This window comes from Meles meles, chromosome 10 (genome assembly GCF_922984935.1).
Source record: "Meles meles chromosome 10, mMelMel3.1 paternal haplotype, whole genome shotgun sequence".
NCBI lineage: Eukaryota > Metazoa > Chordata > Mammalia > Carnivora > Mustelidae > Meles > Meles meles.
This window is the reverse complement of record NC_060075.1, coordinates 56,859,075-56,879,412: the sequence shown is the minus strand read 5'-3', so window position 1 is coordinate 56,879,412 and position 20,338 is coordinate 56,859,075. Positions and strand designations below refer to the sequence as shown.

General features: G+C 35.7%; 1 protein-coding gene and 1 non-coding gene across 2 annotated transcripts in view; one reads left to right on the top strand and one right to left on the bottom strand.

Annotated features, from left to right (window-relative positions):
* Positions 1-12,752, top strand: part of HDAC9 (histone deacetylase 9) — a 927,746-nt gene extending 914,994 nt beyond the window's left edge. Inside the window, exon 26 of the mRNA XM_046020993.1 lies at positions 9,518-12,752. Coding sequence (XP_045876949.1) covers positions 9,518-9,557 — 40 coding nt within the window. The 3' untranslated portion in view covers positions 9,558-12,752. The remainder of the gene's footprint in view (positions 1-9,517) is intronic.
* A 5,078-nt stretch (positions 12,753-17,830) lies between these two features.
* Positions 17,831-17,936, bottom strand: LOC123952360. The gene has a single exon (XR_006820614.1). It is a non-coding gene; the product is annotated as a U6 spliceosomal RNA (small nuclear RNA).
* Between the last annotated feature and the right edge of the window lie 2,402 nt (positions 17,937-20,338).

Here is a 20,338-nt window from a genome sequence, read left to right as displayed (position 1 = left end):
TTTTAAAAGAGAAAATTGAGAATCTAGAAGTGTGGACTTGCTCAAAGTTAAATTTTAGAAAGTGACAGAGTGGGACTTAAATGCAGAGCATACCTTGAAATCCAGGAGTTTCTCCAACCTGCTCTGCTACTAACACTATTTCTATGCAGCAAGACACTGAGAGAATTGGTCAGTTATGTGGATGTGTATTTGATTCAGTAGAAGGTGGGGATTATAAGTGGACTATTTTCAAAAAAGTGGTCAGTATGAAATGATTTTGAAGGGAGAAAAAGAAAGAGAAGCATCCGATGCGAAGTTTTATATTGTACCTGAAAGTCCCCATGTTTCTACAGAAGAGGATCCACTTTTGCCAATAAGTGTGGACTGCACAGTAGATACCCTACTCATGTCTTCAGAGCCTAGGCTGGTCATGTATACATCTGGAGAATACACAGATCCTTCACCAAGGGTAGATATTTATTATGTACATCTCTGACCCCTGGGACATTTTCCCTACACACTATTTTCTCTGAAATTCCAGCCGCAACTGAGTCCTGGGTGTAAGGGAAAAGACAATATTACTGTTGCTTTGGGTTAGAAATAGGGAAATGCAAGTCAGGAGAGTGGTGTCACTAAGATAGGAGAGCAGAGACCTGAGCTTTAGTCTCCCAACAAAGATCAATAATTGAACATCTATCAGTGCAAAAATATAGCTCTGGGAAAGCTCAGAAGTCCACTCAAGAAACTTTAGCAACAGAGTGGAACAAAACAACAGAGTGGAAAATAAACAACAGAATAACGGCCCAAAAAGGGAAGGAAGAACAGTTTCATTTTGCCTGAGTCATCCTATCCTCCTGACTCACACTACTCAGCACTAAGAGGGCCTGAGCTAGAAAGAGTTCTCCTTGCTGGGAAAGAAAGAACAGAGTGAGTGACCAGTATCCCCAGCCTTTTGGGACACCACAGGAAAAAAACCACTTCAGTTTCACCCACCCAGAGAACTGGCAAAACGGAGATATATAGAGATGGCTAGGAACAAGGAAGAAGGGTGGGGGCTACCAGTACCAGATATGCAATGGGAGTGATCATAGTTTCCAGTGACATGTTCTGCAAGGACCCCAGCAGCTTTCACCAATGCAGAAAACAATGTCCAAAACAGCTGTTTCAGACCCCTGTGGATTTTACCACTGAGGATTTTCCCCTACAGGTTTTCAACATGCTCACCAGTTATCTAGGTCTTTCCCTCTTTTCTCCCTCTGCCACCCATGCCTCTGCAGCCTGGGATTTATACCAGCAGCCCATTCCAGCTTCTGTGGCTACACCAGTGCAAGATGCCAACCTTGACCCTGCCACTGACCCACCACTATGCACACACTCAGGGCTAGCCCTTCCTGCTATGTGCCTGCACATGCTGGCCGGACTCCTATCACTAGCCTCCACTGCCATGAATGCACACATGGCAAGACTCTTCAGCCATAGGAGTCCACACTGACAGTCAAGGCCCCCACAACTGCCAGCAGACAGGATTCAGCCCTGCTTTCTGTCACTGGCCTGATTTGCTGAGCCCACGTGCAGCCAGCCCTTCCAACTGTACACCTGCACACCCTTGGCCAACTCACATCTCTAGCCTCAATGCCATGCCCATATCTGTGTTGAGACCCTTCAGCCATAGGAGTATACTCCAAAAATCGAAGCCCACATCTAGTCCTGACTCCTATGACTAGCCTGCACCATTGAGCTCAACTGCATCTGCCCCTCCACCTATGTACCCACACACCACCAGCCTGAGTCCCAGCACTGGTTTCCAGTGTTGTGAGCCTTGGGAAGGCTTGCAGTCACAGGAGTTGGTGCCAAGACCCAGTGCCCTTGCAGCCAAGTGTGTGCACCACCAACTCTAGCCACCACAGTGGCCCGTCCTGGTCTCTAGGTGCTGTACTTGAAGAAGATACTGAGGACTCCAAAATCCATTGCAGTCACTCCAGCATCTCCCCACCTGCCCTGCCATCATAGTGCTCACCAAAGACAACACAGCTGTCAGTGTTGTGGACCTGAGGTGCCTGAGCCGACCAAATACTGTGCCTTCCTGCCCCAGATACAGAGCCACAGGGATCGCCACCAAAGGAACAGAGTAGACTTTTAGTAACTGACCCAAGGAAATGGAGATACATGAATTGTCTGAAAAAGAATTAGAAATAATTGTTATAAAGGTGCTCAGAGAGTTATAAGAGAACACAAACAATTCAACAAAAATCAGGAAAACAATTAAAAAAGCAAAATGAGAAGTTCAACAAAGAGACAGAAAACAGTAAATAGTCAAAGTTTGGAGCTGAAGAATACAATAACTGAATCAAAGAATTCAGTACAGAACTTAAGATCAGACTGAACCAAACAAAAAGGAATCAATAAAGTCAAAGACAGATAATTTGAAATTATTCTGTCAGAGGGGCAAAAAGTAAAAAATGAATTAAAAGGAATAAAGAAACCCCTTAAGGAGTTTATGGGACATCATTAAGACAATCTGTGAATTATTGGAGTCCCAGAAGGAGAAGGTGACAGAAAATTTATTTAAAGTAATAGTGGCTGTACTTCTCAAACCTGAGGAAAGATTTAGATACTCAAGTTTATGAAGCTAATAGGTCAGCCCAAAATTCCAATCCAAAATGATGTTAATAAAAGAACTGTCTAAATCAAAGACAAAGAGAGAAATTTAAAAGTGTCAAGAGAAAAAAAATTGTCTCATACCAAGGAACTCTCATAAGACCATCAGTGGATTTCTCAGCTAAAATCTTGCAAGCCAGGAGAGAGTATGAGATATATTCAAAATGCTGAAATTAAAAACCTACCAGCCAGAATAGTTTACTTAGCAAAGTTCTCCTTCAGAAATGAAGGTGAGATAAAAATTTTCCCAAACAGAAGCTGAGTTAGTTCATCACCACAATACCTGGCTTAGAAATGCTGAAAGAAGTTCTGTAAGCTGGAAAGAAAGGATGATAATGAATAACATGAAAAAGGCATAGAGCGGCTAAATGGATTTAAACAAACAAACAAGATCCATCTATATGCTGCCTACAAAAGATCCCTTTAGTTTTAGGATGTGACACACGCGTGCTCAAAGTGAAAGGATGGAAAAAGATATTCCATGCAAATGGAAACCAAAATAGAGCAGGGGTAGTTATATAAGAAAAAATAGACTTTGAGTCTAAAACTGTAACAAGGTCATTATATAATGATAAAGGGATCAGCTTATTAAGAGAATACAACAATTATATATGCATCCAACGTCATAACACCTAAATATACTAAGCAAATATAACAGATCTGAAGGGAGTAATACACCACAATACAGTAAAAGGAGACTTCAATACCTCACTTTCTACAATGGATACATCTTCCAGACAGAAAATTAATAAGAAGACATCGGACTTGATCTATACTTTAGAACAAATGGATCTAACAGACATGTACAGAGCATTTCATTCAACAGCAGTAAAATACACATTTTGCTCAAGTGCACATGGAACATTCCCCAGAACAAACCACATGTTCTGTCAGGAAACAAACCTTAGCAAATTTTTAAAAACTGAAAACATACAAATATCTTTTCTGACCACAATGGTATGAAATTTAGAACCAATAACAAGAGGAAAACTGGAAAATCCACGAAAATGTGGAAATTAACTCTTGAACAACTAATGGATCAAGGATGGAACCAAAAGAAAATAAAAAATATCCTGAAACAGACAAAAATGGAAACATAGTATAACAGAATTTATGGGATAAAGCAAAAGCAGTGTTAAGAGGCAAATTTATAGCAATAAATGCCTAAATAAATAAATAAACAACCTAACATTATACCTTAAAGAACTTCTAGGAAAAATATCAAACCATGTCCAAAATTATCAGAAGAAAGAAGATGACAAAAATCCGCAGAAACAAATGAAATCAGCAGAAATAAATAAAGAATTTTTTAAAAGCAGAAAAGATCAACAAAATTCAGTTACTTTTTTAAAAAAAGACTCAAATAATAAAATTAGGAATGAAAGAGAGCCCATTACAACTAATAATACATATGCAAGTATCATGAGAGACTACTGAACAGTTACATGCCAACAAATTAGATAACCTGCAAGAAATTGATAAATTCCTAGAAATTTACAACATACCAAGACTGAATCCTGAAGAAATAGAAATTCTGAACAGACCAATAATGAGTAAGTAGATTGGATCTGTAATCAAAAACCTCTCAACAAGGAAAATTCAGTTCCAGATCTTTTCACTGGTGAATTCTTCTAGAACATTTAAAGAAAAATTCAGAAATTCTTCTTAAATTTGTCAAAAATATTGAAGAGAGAGAACACTGTCAAACTTAATTTAATGTAACCCATATTACCTCATTCCCACAGTCAGATACTACAAGGATTCTATAAGAAAAGAAAATCATAAGCCAATACCTCTAATGAACTTTAATGCAAAAATCCTCAACAAAATACTAGCACTTTCAACTACGCATTTAAAGAATAAGAGATTATGCTGAGTGAATTAAGTCAAGCAGAGAGCGTCAATTATCATATACATATTTTCACTTGTAGAGCATAAGGAGTAACACAGAGGACATTAGAAGAAGGAAAGGAAAAGTGAATTGGGGGAAATCAGAGGGGGAGACGATCCATGAGAGATTGTGGACTCAGAAACAAACAGGGTTTTGGAGGGGATGTGGGTGGGAGTGGGGGTTGGGTGAGCCTGGTGATGGGTATTAAGGAGGGCATGTATTACACAGAGCACTGGGTGTGGTGCATAAACTATGAATCTTGGAACACTGAAAAAATTAAGTTAAAGAAAAAAGAAGGGCATCAGGGTCCTGGGATCGAGCCCCACATCGGGCTCTCTGCTCAGCAGAGAGCATGCATCCCCCTCCCCCTCTGCCTGCCTCTCTGCCTACTTGTGATTTCTCTCTCTGTCAAATAAATAAATAAATAAAATCTTAAAAAAAAAAAAGAATTCAACATCATCAAACAGTATTTATCCCTGAGATGGTTGAATGTGTACACCTCAATCACTGTGATGCACCACATTAATAGAATGAAAGGTAAAAATCATATGATCCTCTCAATAATGACAGAAAAAGCAACTGACAACATTTAACATCTTTTCATAATAAAAAAAAAAACTCTTAAGAAATTAGATATAGAAAGAACATACCTCAACATAATAAAGACCATATATGACATTCCCAAAGCTAACATCATACTCAACAGTAAAAAGTTGATTACTGTTCCTCTAAGACCAGAAACAAGACAAGGGTACCTGCTCTTACTACTCCTATTCAGCATAGTACTAGAAGTCCTACTCAGAGCAGAGCTATCAGGCAAGAAAAAGAAATTAAAGGCATCCAAACAAGAAAAGATGAAGTAAAATTGTCTCTGTTTGCTAATGACAATCCTAGAGAGTCCACCAAAAAAAAAAACAACAAACAAACAAAAACAAAACAAAACACCCTATTAAGACTAATAAACCACTTCAGTAAAGTTTCAGAATACAAAATAAGATCTATATACCTATATGCCAAAAAGAAGACTAATGAAAAGACAGAAGATTTAATGATGGTGAAGTATCTATACTACCCAAAAGCATCTACAGAATCAGTACAATTCCTATCAGAATTCCAATGGCATTTTCCACAAAAATAATTTTTAAAAATCCTTAAGTTCATAGGGAATTTAAAAAGACACTGATATGGGATCGGGAGGGGAGACAAACCATAAGAGACTCTTAATCTCACAAAACAAACTGAGGGTTGCCAGGATGCAGGGGGTGGTGGATAGGGAGAGGGTGGTGGGGTTATGGACTTTGGGAAAGGTGAGTGCTATGGCGAGTGCTCTGAAGTGTGTAAACCTGGCGATTCGCAGGCCTGTACCCCTGGAGCTAATAATACATTATATATTAATAAAAAAAATTTTTTTTTAAAAAGACCCTGATAGCTAAAGCAATCTTGAAAAAGAACAAAGGCATCCCATATCCGGAGCTAAATCTGTATTATAAAGCTACAGTAATCAAAACAGTATGACACTATCATAAAAAACAGATTTATAGACCAATGGAATAGAACTGACAGCCCAGAAATAAACCCTCAACTAATATCTACCAAAGGAGCCAAGGATATCAGTGGGAAAACAATAATCTCTTTAGTAAACAATATTGAGAAAACTAGATATTCACATGCAAAGAGTGAAGTTGAATCCCATCTTACACCACTCACAAAAATAAACTCAAAATAGACTGAAGATTTAACTTAAAGACCTGAAACTATAAACATAGTTATAGTTTAGAAGAAAACATAGAGGAAAACGCCTCTATTTGGGTCTTTTGCCATGATTTTTTAGATATGACTAAAAGAAGAAAAGGTAACAAAAGCAAAAATAAACATGTGTAACTACATCAACCTAAAAATCCCTGTGCACCAAAAGAAACAATCAACAAAATGAAAAGGCCACTTATGAAGTAGAAAATATTTACAAACCATGTTTGTATGTGATATATGATGTATTTGTAAACCATGATACATACAATTCAATGAGCAAAAAAATAATAATTTGATTAAAAAATGGACCAAAGACCAGAACATTTTTCTAAAGAAGACATACAGATGGCCAAGAGGCATATAAAAAGATGTTCAATAGCCCTTATCAGTAGGGAAAAGCAAATTAAAAACCATAATGAGACACCATTTACATCAGTTAAAATGGCTAGCATAAAAAAGATAAGAGATAATAAATGGTGGTGGAGATTCCCCAAGAAATTAAAAGTAGAACTACCATGTGATACCACAGTCTAACTTCTAGGTATATATCCAAAGGAAACAAAATCACTATCTTGAAGAGATATCTGCAGTCTCATGTTCATTGCATTACTCAGTATAGCCAAGACAAGGAAACAGCCTAAACACCTATCTCCATTGATGGATGAATGGATGAAGAAAATGTGGTTTAAACTTACAATGGAATATTATTCAGCCATAAGAGAGAAGATTCAACATGAGTGAAGTTGAGGGCATTAGGCTAAGTGACATAAGTCAGACAGAGAAAGACAAATACTTATATGTATGATCTCACTTATATGTGAAATCTAAAAATATTGACCTCGATATGTATGTAAGTTGATGGATGTTAACTAAACCTATTATGATAATCATTTCACAATAAATGTAAATGAAACCACCTTAAACTTATACAATGATACATGTCAATTAAACAGAATAGATTGATAGTTACTAGGAGCTGGGAGTTAGGGGAAATAGGGAATGTTGGTTAAAGGGTACAAATTACAGGGATCTAATGTCAGACAAGGTGACCATAGTTAACAGTACTGTATTGTATGCATGAAAGTTGCTGTATTATTAAATCTTGAATGTTCTTAACATAACAACAACAAAATGGTACTTAGGTGAAAAATGTGTTTTTGTGGTAAATATTTTACAGTATATATGTGTATCAAATCATCACATTGTACACTTTAAATTTATATAATGTATGTCAGTTGGGTCTCAAAGCTGAAGAAATTAGGAAAACTCAGTCTCCATTAGAGTACCTAGTTTGAGGATTCTACACCTGTATTATCCACATATTCTTAGATGTAAATAAGTTTGCATATTACATATAAATTAGCTACTTCAATGTTTTCTTTAAGAATTTTCTTCTCAGAATGCTGATATTTTAGTTAGGAACAATTTTAATAAGAGTATGACTCATTTAAATAGCTTTTATCTTATATAGCAACTCTAAACACCTTCTCATAGCATCCTTATCCAGTATACTCTTGGTCAGGCTATGACTACCTAAGACATGATTTTTTTGTTTTGTTCTCCACGTGGACTCATGTGGAACTCCCTCTTCTGGGTAATGTTAAGTAATGAATAACTGATACTTCTCATTCTTTAGAGAATGCATTAAAATCTTTTTTTATTACCATCTCATTGATAAAAACTTTATTTCAGTATTTTAAATTTATTATAAAAACACTAAGTTAAAATGGCAACTACTTATAGATGCATAGAAGTCTTGACTTTTTTTCCATTATAAATCTATAAACAAACATAGCTAAATAGTTAGTCTTCATAGACAGCCATGTTTTAAACATGGCATTTCTTTCTAATATGAAAGTAACACATTATAGAATACTGGAAAATACAAACTGTATGAAAAAGAAAATGAAAACCATCTATCTATTATTCCACCACCCAAAGAGAACCATCATCCAAATACAGTGTTTCCTTAGCTTCCTGTGGTAGCATAGACATAACTCTGTGTCTTTGTGCCATTCACATAATTTTATTTTTTTTTTTTTCCTTTTTATTAATTTTTTCAGCGTAACAGTATTCATTCTTTTTGCACAACACCCAGTGCTCCATGCAAAACGTGCCCCCCCATCACCCACCACCTGTTCCCCCAACCTCCCACCCCTGACCCTTCAAAACCCTCAGGTTGTTTTTCAGAGTCCATAGTCTCTTATGGTTCGCCTCCCCTCCTATGTATGTGTTAGATGACAAAGGGACAAATCCAAAATATTAAATAAGTAATCTCATAGTGTTTATTATTTACAAGTCAATTTTATCTCCTTTTTTTTTTTAACTTCATTAGTTCTCTTAGGATGTTTTTCCCCCATGGTTTTGAACCTGAAGCCACTGCTAACAGTATATTTACAATGTTAGCAGTGGCAACATTAGCAAATCCTAGAGCTCAGATTCAAACTCAATTCTCTTAGTATCTCAAATCCCAGTTCTCTTCCCTCAACAATCCAACTACTTCAATGTATTTGTATTTCTGCTACAATCTGTCCCTTTGACTAAATTAAAAATCATTCTAAAAGTTTGCCTTAAAACACCGTCAGAGTGTTACTAAATTAAGTTTAAATATCAAGTATAAATTTTCAAGCAATTAGTTTTGGTTTTGCCTGAGCAGAACACCCCACAGATGATGTCGAATAAAAACTATTTACACACTACCATAGAGCATTTCTTGTAAAAACGTTGGATCTGTAGCAGCGATTTGCTAATCAAATTCAGAATTTGATTTGAAATGCCTCCGGCAGGCAGCCAATCCAGTTATGAAAGCACAGAAGCAAAAACTAGAGCCCTGGTGAGTCTCCTCTAGAAGTGAGCTGGGTCCTTTGCTCTCATTAGCAAACTGGTTCCATAGGAAATCATTGTGATTGCTTCTAAAATAAAATATTGTAGTTAATTTTTTCAATAAATTATTGGACTGTACTAGACACAAAACATGTACATTTCAGAATCTAGAATTATAAAATATTTTGACATGTTTTAATATAAACAGGAACATTTCCAATGATTGCTTGGATCTAAAATGTTTTTCCACTTGACATTTGTTTATACTTCCTAGGAAAGAAACTCTATTTATGGATAACTGAATAACACAAATAAACATCAGAGAGAGCTGAAAAATCAGCTTTGATTATGCATGAACATCTACAATGTCATTGTGTACTCTTATGCCGTATTCTGATTGCCTGTTTATTTTTACAGAACTGCTGGTGAGCCTATGGAAGAGGAGCCAGCCTTGTGAAGTGCCAAGCCCCCCACCCCCATATTTCCTGTGTGTGACATCATTGTGTATCCCCCCACCCAGCACCCTCAGACATGTCTTGTCTGCTGCCTGGGTGGCACAGATTCGATGTAACGTAAACACTGGGCACAAAATTCCGAACAGCAGCTTCACTTGTTCTTTGGATGGACTTGAAAGGGCATTAAAGATTCCTAAAACGTAACCGCTGTGATTCTCAAGTTACGGTAAACCACTATTGGAAGAAACTGCTTCCAGCATGATTTTAATATGCTGGGTGACCCACTGCCAGGCCCTAAGTATAAACTAATAACATCCAGTATGGCATTAGATACTATTAATTATTATGGATGCTATGACAGCCAGAGAAATTCTGGGCAAAACCTGAAGAATACTCATTCCTGACATTCTGATCAGTTTCTTATTGGATAATTTTTGTCAGTCTTAAACTGTTTACAGGATTTGCTTTCAGCTATGAACAGACAGCAGTTCCCGACATATTGCAGGGGTTGTTTTGTTTTGTTTTGTTTGTTTTTTGGCCTTTGTTTTAAACACATGGTTCAATTCTTGCTAGTAAGAGTTCACGATGGAAGAACTGGGATGAGGCTTTTTTCAATAGAATAAACCATCCTGTATCTCAAAGTCCAAATGCCAAAGGACCCTCACATACTGTATGTAATGGTGCAGTATTTTATGTCCATTTTTTTAGAAGAAAAACCCTATTTCCTTAACATCCCTCTGTGTGTTCTCACATGTGGGGGCTTTGCAGTTGTATTTGAGGATGAGGTCTCCCGTTCCCCTCAGACGTCCCTTGCTTTGATGATAAGTAGTATCAAGTATATGTTCCACAGAGGATGGTCTTAATTTTTTTTTCCAAATCTGTCAAGAACCTAGTTTGCACTTTCCATCTTCTTTCCTCCAGCACATGCTTTTTCTTACCTTTCATCCTTCCTTACAGAAAAGCTAAAGATTACCCACAATCTCCCTGGCTATTCAGGAGATTTGAGTATTTCATTATTTTTAACTTTTCAGGTTAACACAGTTGCTTGGTGTGATGTGTTCTTTTAGCTGAGACACCATCGAGTTGAAGCAATATCTCTGAATTTTCTAGATCTTCAAAATGTGTTAATGAAGGCATTGCCTATTTGCAGTCACCTTGAATTGTGTTAACCTCGAAGTTGTGCCTTCCTGTGGGGAAAACACACACACACACACACACACAAACACGTATTTAACCTTTGCACATGTTGCCTTAATGTCAGAGGCTAAAAATAAAGGACATTTATTTCTGAGATGAAAAGCGATTTACTAAATATAAGTAGGTTATGCCCCTGCCTCCCTAAATTTTATTTCAATATATAACTCAAACACCTAAAGACATTGATGTAGAATACCTCGCAGTATTTAATATCTGAAAATGCTTTTGAAAGAGTTGATGTTTCTTTTTATATATTTTCCTAACTCAAAGGATATATTAAACCCATAAGGGAAGATTGTCATGCTTTTATTCAGAAATCTGAAAGAAACCTTAATTAAAACAAGGTTTTAGGGAAGGCCATGATATGAAAGATACAGAACAATATGGTTTTAGTTAAAGAGGACTCTAACCTGTAAATCAAAGATGAAAGATCTCACTCAAGTAGAATTATATAACTCCCTTTTGTTATATAGTCAGACCATATTTTTCATGCATTTGGTTTTCTTAGGATTACCATTTTAATTTTAAAGACTTTTATTACATATACAAAAATGGCTCAATACTTGGTTTAACATCTTAGAAATTTGAGACACCCTTTGAAATAGGAAATCTGAAATAGTATGTAACTCAGTATTAGGTAAAAATTAGTTTTATTGCATAAGGGTAAGGTCAATCTAGATTCATAATAGTAATGAATTTTTGCAAAAAAATTCATATTTTCAGAGAATTCATGCCAGTCGTATTTGCTAGCTCTTCTATTTTCTGTAATCGCTTGAGGAGATTTACTTACAGAAAACAAAGTAGTGGAACCAAAGGAACCCCCACCCCCAACAAGGAAACTTACATCATATTTTAATTGGGAATGTAACTGTGACTTTTTAAAATCAACTTGATAGTAACAAATCTCGATTATTACTTTCAGTTCTCCCAGATATTTTTTAGATGTTGAATAAGAAAATGAAACAGTACAGTGCAAGCATACTAATTTACTGAAGTTGCCTATAATAATTTTGCCATTTACTTATTATACACAACCATCAACCTGATAAAGCCGAATCACAAGGACATCTCCATGGTTATTTAAATTTAATACATGACACATTAATGAGTTTATCACACATCCTCCCATGTGATACTGTACCCAATTGGTTAGGTCTTCAGGATACTCGGAGAGGCAGATAAACTATGGAGAGGATTAATCACAGCTGAATGTAGTTGTAAGAACAGAATGCCAGTGCTTTTTGATTATACCGTTACAAGCTGTAGCATAGCCCTCAGGGACAGAATGGAGGCTTTTGGAGAATATCAATGCTTCTTTTGAAATAGACCAGCACTTTTTAAAAAGGTGGTTTCACGTGGTAATAGTTTTCTTCACTTACATATTTAATTTTTATTGCTCATAACAATAAGAGGTTATTAGAACTCCTCTCTAAATATTATCAATAATATATCTTTCTGATCCATACTTTGAAGGTTAAATACACAAGCTTTCTCACAATCTCATAGCTCACACATGATGAATAAAAATGATGACTTTTTAGAAACCAATTCATAAACAATCATAAGGCTTTAAAAAGTTTTGATAATAAGTACAAAAAAAAATTTCTCAATTATATAGTACAATCCAGGGTTGCATATAGAATTTAAAAATAGACAATTTTATTAGGATAATAAGTAAAATGGACTTCAAGTGGTAATTGAGGCTATTTAACTATTGCTTAGTAAATAGGAAGAACATTTTGAGATGAAATATTTTAAAACATTTTTAACAAATTTACAACATCAATATTAGAGATAGAAATCCACTTTTGGAGAATACAGAGATACTCATGAAAAACTATTACAAATCACAAATGAAATTACATTTCATTACCAATCACAAGAATTGAAACCTTGCCTTCAGTTTTGACTATAACCTTTTGCAAAACTTTCAGATACCTCTCACTGAAGATAAGCAGAAGTACCTGGCTGGCTCAGATAGTAGAGTGTGAAACTCTTGATCTTGGGGTTGTAAGTTCAAGCCCCAGTTGGGTGTAGAGATTACTTAAAACCTTTTTATAAAAAAAGAAAAAGAAAGAAAGCATGGTGGATTTGAAAGCAGGACACCTCCTCATGCAATTTCAGAAGCTGTAGGGCTGGTCTCTCTTAACAGTTTAGTACTATTTTGTTTCCAAAGGTCATTCATAAAGCTTTGTGGATTTACTGGGTTTCTTCACAGACTCCATATGGAAGTAAAATAGAATGACCATGTGGAAAGTCTCCTGGGAGAAAATTTCTCTTCAATCAGTACTTTTATACTTTTTTTTTATACCAGCATCTATGTTTAGTATGGTTTATTTAAAATATTTATTATTTTTCTTTTGAAAGTTTACACTCAGTTTATCTCAGTGAAAGTATTAAATGTCTAACAGTCACAAAACAAACTAGCCAAAGGTTTCTGTCTTAAAAGCAATTCATTCTGAGATTGAAATAATCACTGTCAGGATTTTTCTGACATTGTCATTTCTAGTAGCATCTATCTTAACATTCTTTTTGTGCTTCAGGAATGAAATCACTTGACTTGCTGAGAAAATAAGAGGAAAAAAAAAGTAGTAGGGAGCAACACCTACCTGTTCAGCTATTCCATAAAGAGGGCATTTTCACCTCCAAAAGAAATGAAAACCAGATGATGTAAGCTAAGAAATGGAGGCTTTTTATTGTTGTCTTCAAAACTGGTCATCAACATGGCCATGATCTTCTTCAAATATCTCTTGTATTCCCAGAGGATACAATTGTATTTTGATCTCCAGCAGTATTTTATACTATTTCCTGCCTTTTGAATGAAGTATTATGAGTATTACATCACCTGAATTAACACCATCACTAAAATATGGACGTGCCTTCTTTTCCCAGTCATATTTACATTGAAAATCATAGCCCGCACCTCCTTGCTTTCACTCCATCAAATGCTTCATGAAACAAAGCATGCTTGTCATGTGGCCCAGAGTATAAATATTTTAGATGAACATGGTTTACTCATACAGGACTCTAGAACTTGATTTCTCCAAATCAGCTGCAGTCTATTTTTTTTATGAAATACATGGCTGGTTTTACATAATGGTTTATGCAACAACTGAGTCAATTAAAATATGCTGGAAATAGCTGGGTCAGACTGTTGAAACTCAAGACTGTTGATCTGGGGCTTTTGGGGCTTAATCTTGATAATAGAGTAATAGGGGTGTAACAATTTCTCAAACCATCTTAATTCTCAAACTGGAACTTTTAGCAAATACATGGTGAATTCACCATACAGTGCTGGTCTTCCTAACCAATCATTTCCACCTTTCTCTCCTTCCCTTGTCCACCTGCCATAACCAAATTGCCATATCTAAACTATCAGAGTAATCTCTTAAATCTCTATATTTCCTAAGTAAAAATCTCCTTGGCAACTTCTTTTCTGAACACTACTAGGTGTGTTTTGATTCATGCCTATTTATATAAACTCTGATGGATACTCTTTATCTTCCTTTTTACCTCTTCCCTGTCAAGAACCATTTGACTTTTTTTGACTGTTCTTATTTTAAAATATAGATCCAGTTATTATCTTTTGGTCTACAATTTTTGACCTGGTACTTTGTTTTATTAATACAGAATTTTTCTTTTGGTGTCCAATATAGTTTTTCACCATTGTTGGTACTGCCTATTTGTGTTGTACTAGTAATCACATAAAGAAAATTGTATATACACTTTTCTTGCCCTTTGGATGATGCCCTTGTGAGTCAAACTCAGAGGCATAAACTCTAACCTGAAGAAAAAAATGGGAGAAGTGTAATTTTAAATCAATATAATTTGGAAATAAGATATTATTTCCAGACTATTCAAAGAAAATTGGAGTTCTTTTATTTTTCTGTTTGGGCCTGAGGCACATTAGAGGCAAATGTTGCAACATCAAAGAAAATAAGGAGGGTCAAATGTTTTGTGGGACAATGTAGTCATGTACTTTAGGCTTCATTTCAGTGCCCTTTCTTAGAGTTGGCATTTTATGACACTTGATATCTTGCAGCAATTTCAGGCTATTGCTTTTATTAACTTAAAATTGAGTAGAGATGAAGTAATAAAACAACTGAGGAAATGGGAATTCTGAGATCTGAGGAGGAATTGCACTTTCTTAGGCATGAAAAAATTGTTTTTAGATAAAATCTACCTATGCTTTTTCTAAGTTTTAAGATTCTTAAACTTCTTCCAAATGAGCAGTGTCAGTGTCTGTCCCCACAAAATCTGGGTTATATGAAATTGCCCTCTCAGTGGTTGCAAGGCATAAGAAGCATTCTGTTACAGGTGAATGATTATTTTGTAGATTATAGCCTTGTCACTTTGTGTCATTTGAAAGCAAATATCCTGGTATTTTTAAACAAGGTGGGCCGGGCAGGCAGGAAACCAGTATCTATTACTCTCATGATTAAACACTTTAGATCAGGCTTGTTGATGTGTATGCCAATAATCTGGAGTTTCTGGCTTTGTGGAAAATGAAAATGTCTTTTCTATTATGGTCTGATACCTGTTTCTGTAATAAGATCATTTTGTTGTCCTCTGTGCACCAGTGGTTTTGCCCTTAATTTTTTTGGCTAGCATTCACCAAAATCTGTCATCCAGAGCTGCTAAGAAAAATACATGTTGCCAAACTTCTTTTCTTAAAATTGTGCTGCCAGTGATGTTTTCCCAGATGTGAAAAATAATTATCTAATAAAGGATAAATACCTAATAACAATACCATTGTTGAACATGCTCATGGAATGTTTACCTTCTTCCTGATTCCTTTTTTGTATTTGAAAATATTAAATGGATAATTCAATGGTGTGTTCCAAATTATTGTCAATGTTATTAATGTTGTGATTCTCCTTCAAAGAGGATGAAAGATCCCCCTTTGTCTTCTGTTTTCTACTGAATTAGATTTTCCTCTAGTCCTAGTGTGAATAAAATCTGTTTGAAATAAAAGTTTTCTTATTTGTCTACCTCCTTATGTTCACCATTAGACTCTGAATACTAGATATTTGACAAGTATTTGTTGAATACATAAAATATTAATTATAAATTATTGTGACATATACTGTTCCACTTTCAAAAGGGCTTCAAAAACTTCAAGGGTTATTTGCAAATAAGCCCCCTTTATAAAGGGAGAATTAGGGGCGCCTGGGTGGCTCAGTGGATTAAGCCACTGCCTTCGGCTCAGGTCATGATCTCAGGGTCCTGGGATCGAGCCCCGCATCGGGCTCTCTGCTCCGCAGGGAGCCTGCTTCCTCCTCTCTCTCTGCCTGCCTCTCTGCCTACTTGTGATCTCTCTCTCTGTCAAATAAATAAATAAAATCTTAAAAAAAAAAAAAAAAAAGAAAAACACATTAAAAAAAAATAAAGGGAGAATTAACAAAAAAAAAAAAGAAAAAGTTGGTTAAGACAGAGTTGCTCTTTGAATGTAATATGCTGGTCAGGATAAAGAATCATAGCTCACACTGGTTAAGCTCAAACTCATGCCTGTTACTCTACTGTACTGAGCGCTATAGCAGAATTACATTATTCATCACATGACCCCTACATCGTGTATCATTACTCCCACTTACAGATGAGGCATGGAGCATGAAAAAGATTAACTCATTACTTACCCATGGTTACAGATAGTAAGAGATAGGCTTAAATCCCTGTCAACATCTATCTAGCTCTAAAGTCTCTCCTCTCTCCAAATGGCATACATGATATGGCAAAGATGGCATACTAAAGATATTTTTTAACTATAAAACCATGACCTTCAGAATAGACTATATGCTCAGTCTCTGCTAACCTTATGATTTTATTAAATTATCATTTTAAATGGATTTGGTAATCGTGGCTAGGTTTGTACAGTAAGTGCAAGTTACAAAACAGTTCTCTCCGCCCCCCCCCCCCCCATTTCAACATCTTTCTTTAATCTAGCCAACAACCCTAAGATGTCTTTGGAATACATATTTCAAAAACTCTTGAAATCTATTCCAAGACCAAAACTTATTTTTGTGTTTTATAACCCCCTGTAATGCTGAACAGTCTAAAACATAACTCTTTCCAGTGGACAATGGCTTGGATTTCTTCTGGGGAAAGATAGTAATGTTTTGTCTAACAGAAAATAAACTTGAGATGGAGTGGGTGGGTAGAGTCGGTTTCAATGTAAACACCTTTGGTTTAATGAGATTTATCAAATGGCAAATGTTACTTCATGGTTCTTTGTTTCTTTTAAATTTCCATGGTGAAAAAAGAATAATTGAAAATGAGAATGAGGGGCGCCTGGGTGGCTCAGTGGGTTAAGGCCTCTGCCTTGGGCTTGGGTCATGATCCCAGCATCCTGGGATCGAGCCCCGCATCGGGCTCTCTGCTCAGCAGGGAGCCTGCTTCCTCCTCTCTCTCTGCCTGCCTCTCTGCCTACTTGAGATCTCTGTCTGTCAAATAAATGAATAAAATCTTTAAAAAAAAAATGAGAATGAGTGTATTATTTAACTACAAAACTAGTTTGTAGTTAAAAATAGAAGACTAAAGAATTTCTTTTACTACTTAGGCTTTTGGAATTGTCTGAGTTAAAATACTTCCAAATATTATAATTACAGCTTTGTAATATCAGTATCAATTCCCATGCTCCTTCCAATTGACCATAACTGGATGATTCTGCACATATCCTAATAAGTACTTTGGAAAAGACTGATAGTTGCTCTTTCATATGTCATAAGAATAGGGGAACAAGATTCAGAGACGGAGGTGAATGAATTCCCATTTTTAGCATTTAAAAAGCTAGAGATACAATAAAGGAAAGATTGCACTTAGGTTAAGTCAGATTTTTTGAGTCCTTACTATATTTAGGAAAGACACTATTAACTTCCTATTGAAAGCTTATAAAGTACATGTAAAATTTGATACAGTCCCACATACATTTTTTGCTTTTTCCCAAAAAATAATCATTCCAAAAGTCTAAGATTTAAGATGTCATAAAGTAAATCAATTTAATCATGTGATAAAATTAATTTTAATAAATTATACATTTATGAAGATTGATTAGCTATGAAGATTTTATATCCTTTTTTTTTTAAATATGGAACACTTCAGAATTTGCGTGTCATCCTTGCGCAGGGGCCATGCTAATCTTCTCTGTATCGTTCCAATTTTAGTATATGTGCTGCTGAAGCGAGCACTTTATATCCATTTTAAATGAGGTTTTTCCCCTAAAGAATCTGTATTTTTAGTGTGCTCTTCTTAAGATTTCTCCTTTGCTAAACATTTTATTTTAGTTGCTTATTTTTAAAATAAATATATTAATAGTTATTAAACCCTTAGTCTGGGCTCTCATTTATCTCTCAAAACACTCCCTTGAGAGGAATAATTTAATAGATAAGGAAATTGAAGCTTAATTGCCAGAAAGAAAAGCCTATCTTCTTTACTGCTAGTCAAATGATTATATTCAATGTAACCAGCATTCACTGAATGCCTACAATATGTCACATGTATTCAGTACTTGTTCTCATAATAGCAAGGAGAATAACAAGGAAATTGGCAATATGACTGTATAAAAAAAAATGAAAGTTTCATGAGAACGCCCTCTTATATAGCTACAAAAGAAATATTACCAAAGAATGGATTTGGGTTTAGAATTGCGTGATACTAAGGCTTTAAACAAAGTGTGGCCTGTCTTTGTCCATTGAATTATGACACAGAAGCAGACACAGAATACATAGGAGAGATATTTGTTTTCTAAATTACATAAAATTACATTCACAGGAAGATTTGGGCAAAGATCTATCAAAAGGGTCGATATGATTTAGGGCATTTATTAATGTCCCTTTCATCCCTAATGTCTACCACCCCTAATGTCAACATTCAGTTAAAAGCATATAATGTTGAGAATTAGAGGAGATTAAATTTGTAGAGACCCTAAAAATCCCCTCAGAAATTTCTTTCTAGGGGTGCCTGGGTGGCTCAGTCGTTTAAGCATCTGCCTTTAGCTCAGGTCATGATCTCAGGACATTGGATTCCCTCCTCAGTGGGGAGTCTGTTTCTCCCTCTCCCTCTGCTTGCACTCTCCCTGCTTGTGCTTACTCTCTCTGTGGCAAATAAGTAACATCTTTAAAAAAAAAAAAAAGAAAGAAAGAAAGAAAGAAAAGAAAAATTGCTTTCTAAATTGTAAGCATTTGGATTTTTGTCATTTTTTTAATCAGTTAATTATAATTTCTGTGCATCAAGTCCCAGATAATCATGTTCTTCAATAACCATTTCTGCTTTATTTCATTTGCCCTTTAATGAAACATAATTTCCAACCTCTCTTACTTTTTAAAGCAATGATCTTGATAAATGGTACTCTTAGTACTCAGACCCCAAATCCTGAAAGGCTGTACCACTCTCATCGGACCGTATTTATACAGGGTCTCTATGCCATTAAACTTGGCTGCCACTGTGAAATTTGAATTTCCCCAGTTTAAAATTCAGCCCATACTTAACTAAATGCGTTCAAACTTCTTTTTTTTATAGTTACATGTATGTCTCTCTCAAGACCCAGCAATCCCACATAGTCAAAAACACTGCCTTGCAATTAGTGAATATTATAAAAGGATTGCTAGAAACAGTGAAATAGTCCCTTCTTGTCACTACTCCTTTAAGCTCAATGGAAAGTGAATAGAAACATATATGGGGCCCCATATCATAAACTGTTATAAAATCACTGTCCTTTTTGTTGAGATCAAGCCAAGTCAGGTATATGGAGCTTTAAGAAACAATTTTAGGGGCGCCTGGGTGACTCAGTGGGTTAAAGCCTCTGCCTTTGGCTCAGGCCTTGGGGATCGAGCCCCGCATCAGGCTCTCTGCTCAGCAGGGAGCCTGTTTCCCCCTCTCTCTCTGCCTGCCTCTTTGCCTACTTCTGATCTCTGTCTGTCAAATAAATAAATAAATAAATAACTTAAAAAGAAAAAAAAGAAACAATTTTAAAAGTAGACAACTATTGGGGCGCCTGGGTGGCTCAGTGGGTTAAGCCTCTGCCTTCGGCTCAGGTCATGATCTCAGGGTCCTGGGATTGAGCCCAGCATGGAGCTCTCTGCTCAGCAGGGAGCCTGCTTCCCCCTCTCTCTCTGCTTGCCTCTCTATCTACTTGTGATCTCTCTATATATACCAAATAAATAAAATCTTTAAAAAAATAAAAAATAAAAAAAATAAAAGTAGCTAACTATATAAATCTTGTTTACTCTCAAGTTGGTTGATGTATTCCCAGAGTATTCCCAGAGAAGAGAATGCAGAACTGGAAATCCAAACTTTTGGTCTCCAGACCCATTTCTACCATGAACTAGCTTGTGATATTGGGTAAATTCCCTATCTTATGGCCTTAATTTATTTTTTCTCTTTAATGTTTTGAAAGTTGAATATTATACTTCTGTTATTTTAGGAAAATTATATGTTATATTTCTATCATTTTAGAGGTTACTTATTAAAATACCATTTGACTTAACATCATTTAGTCTTAATTATCCATCAGTACTTTCCTCTTACAGAATACAAAAGCCTTAAATTGCACTGATTCCTATATATGCTATTTTATTTTATGTCTTATCAT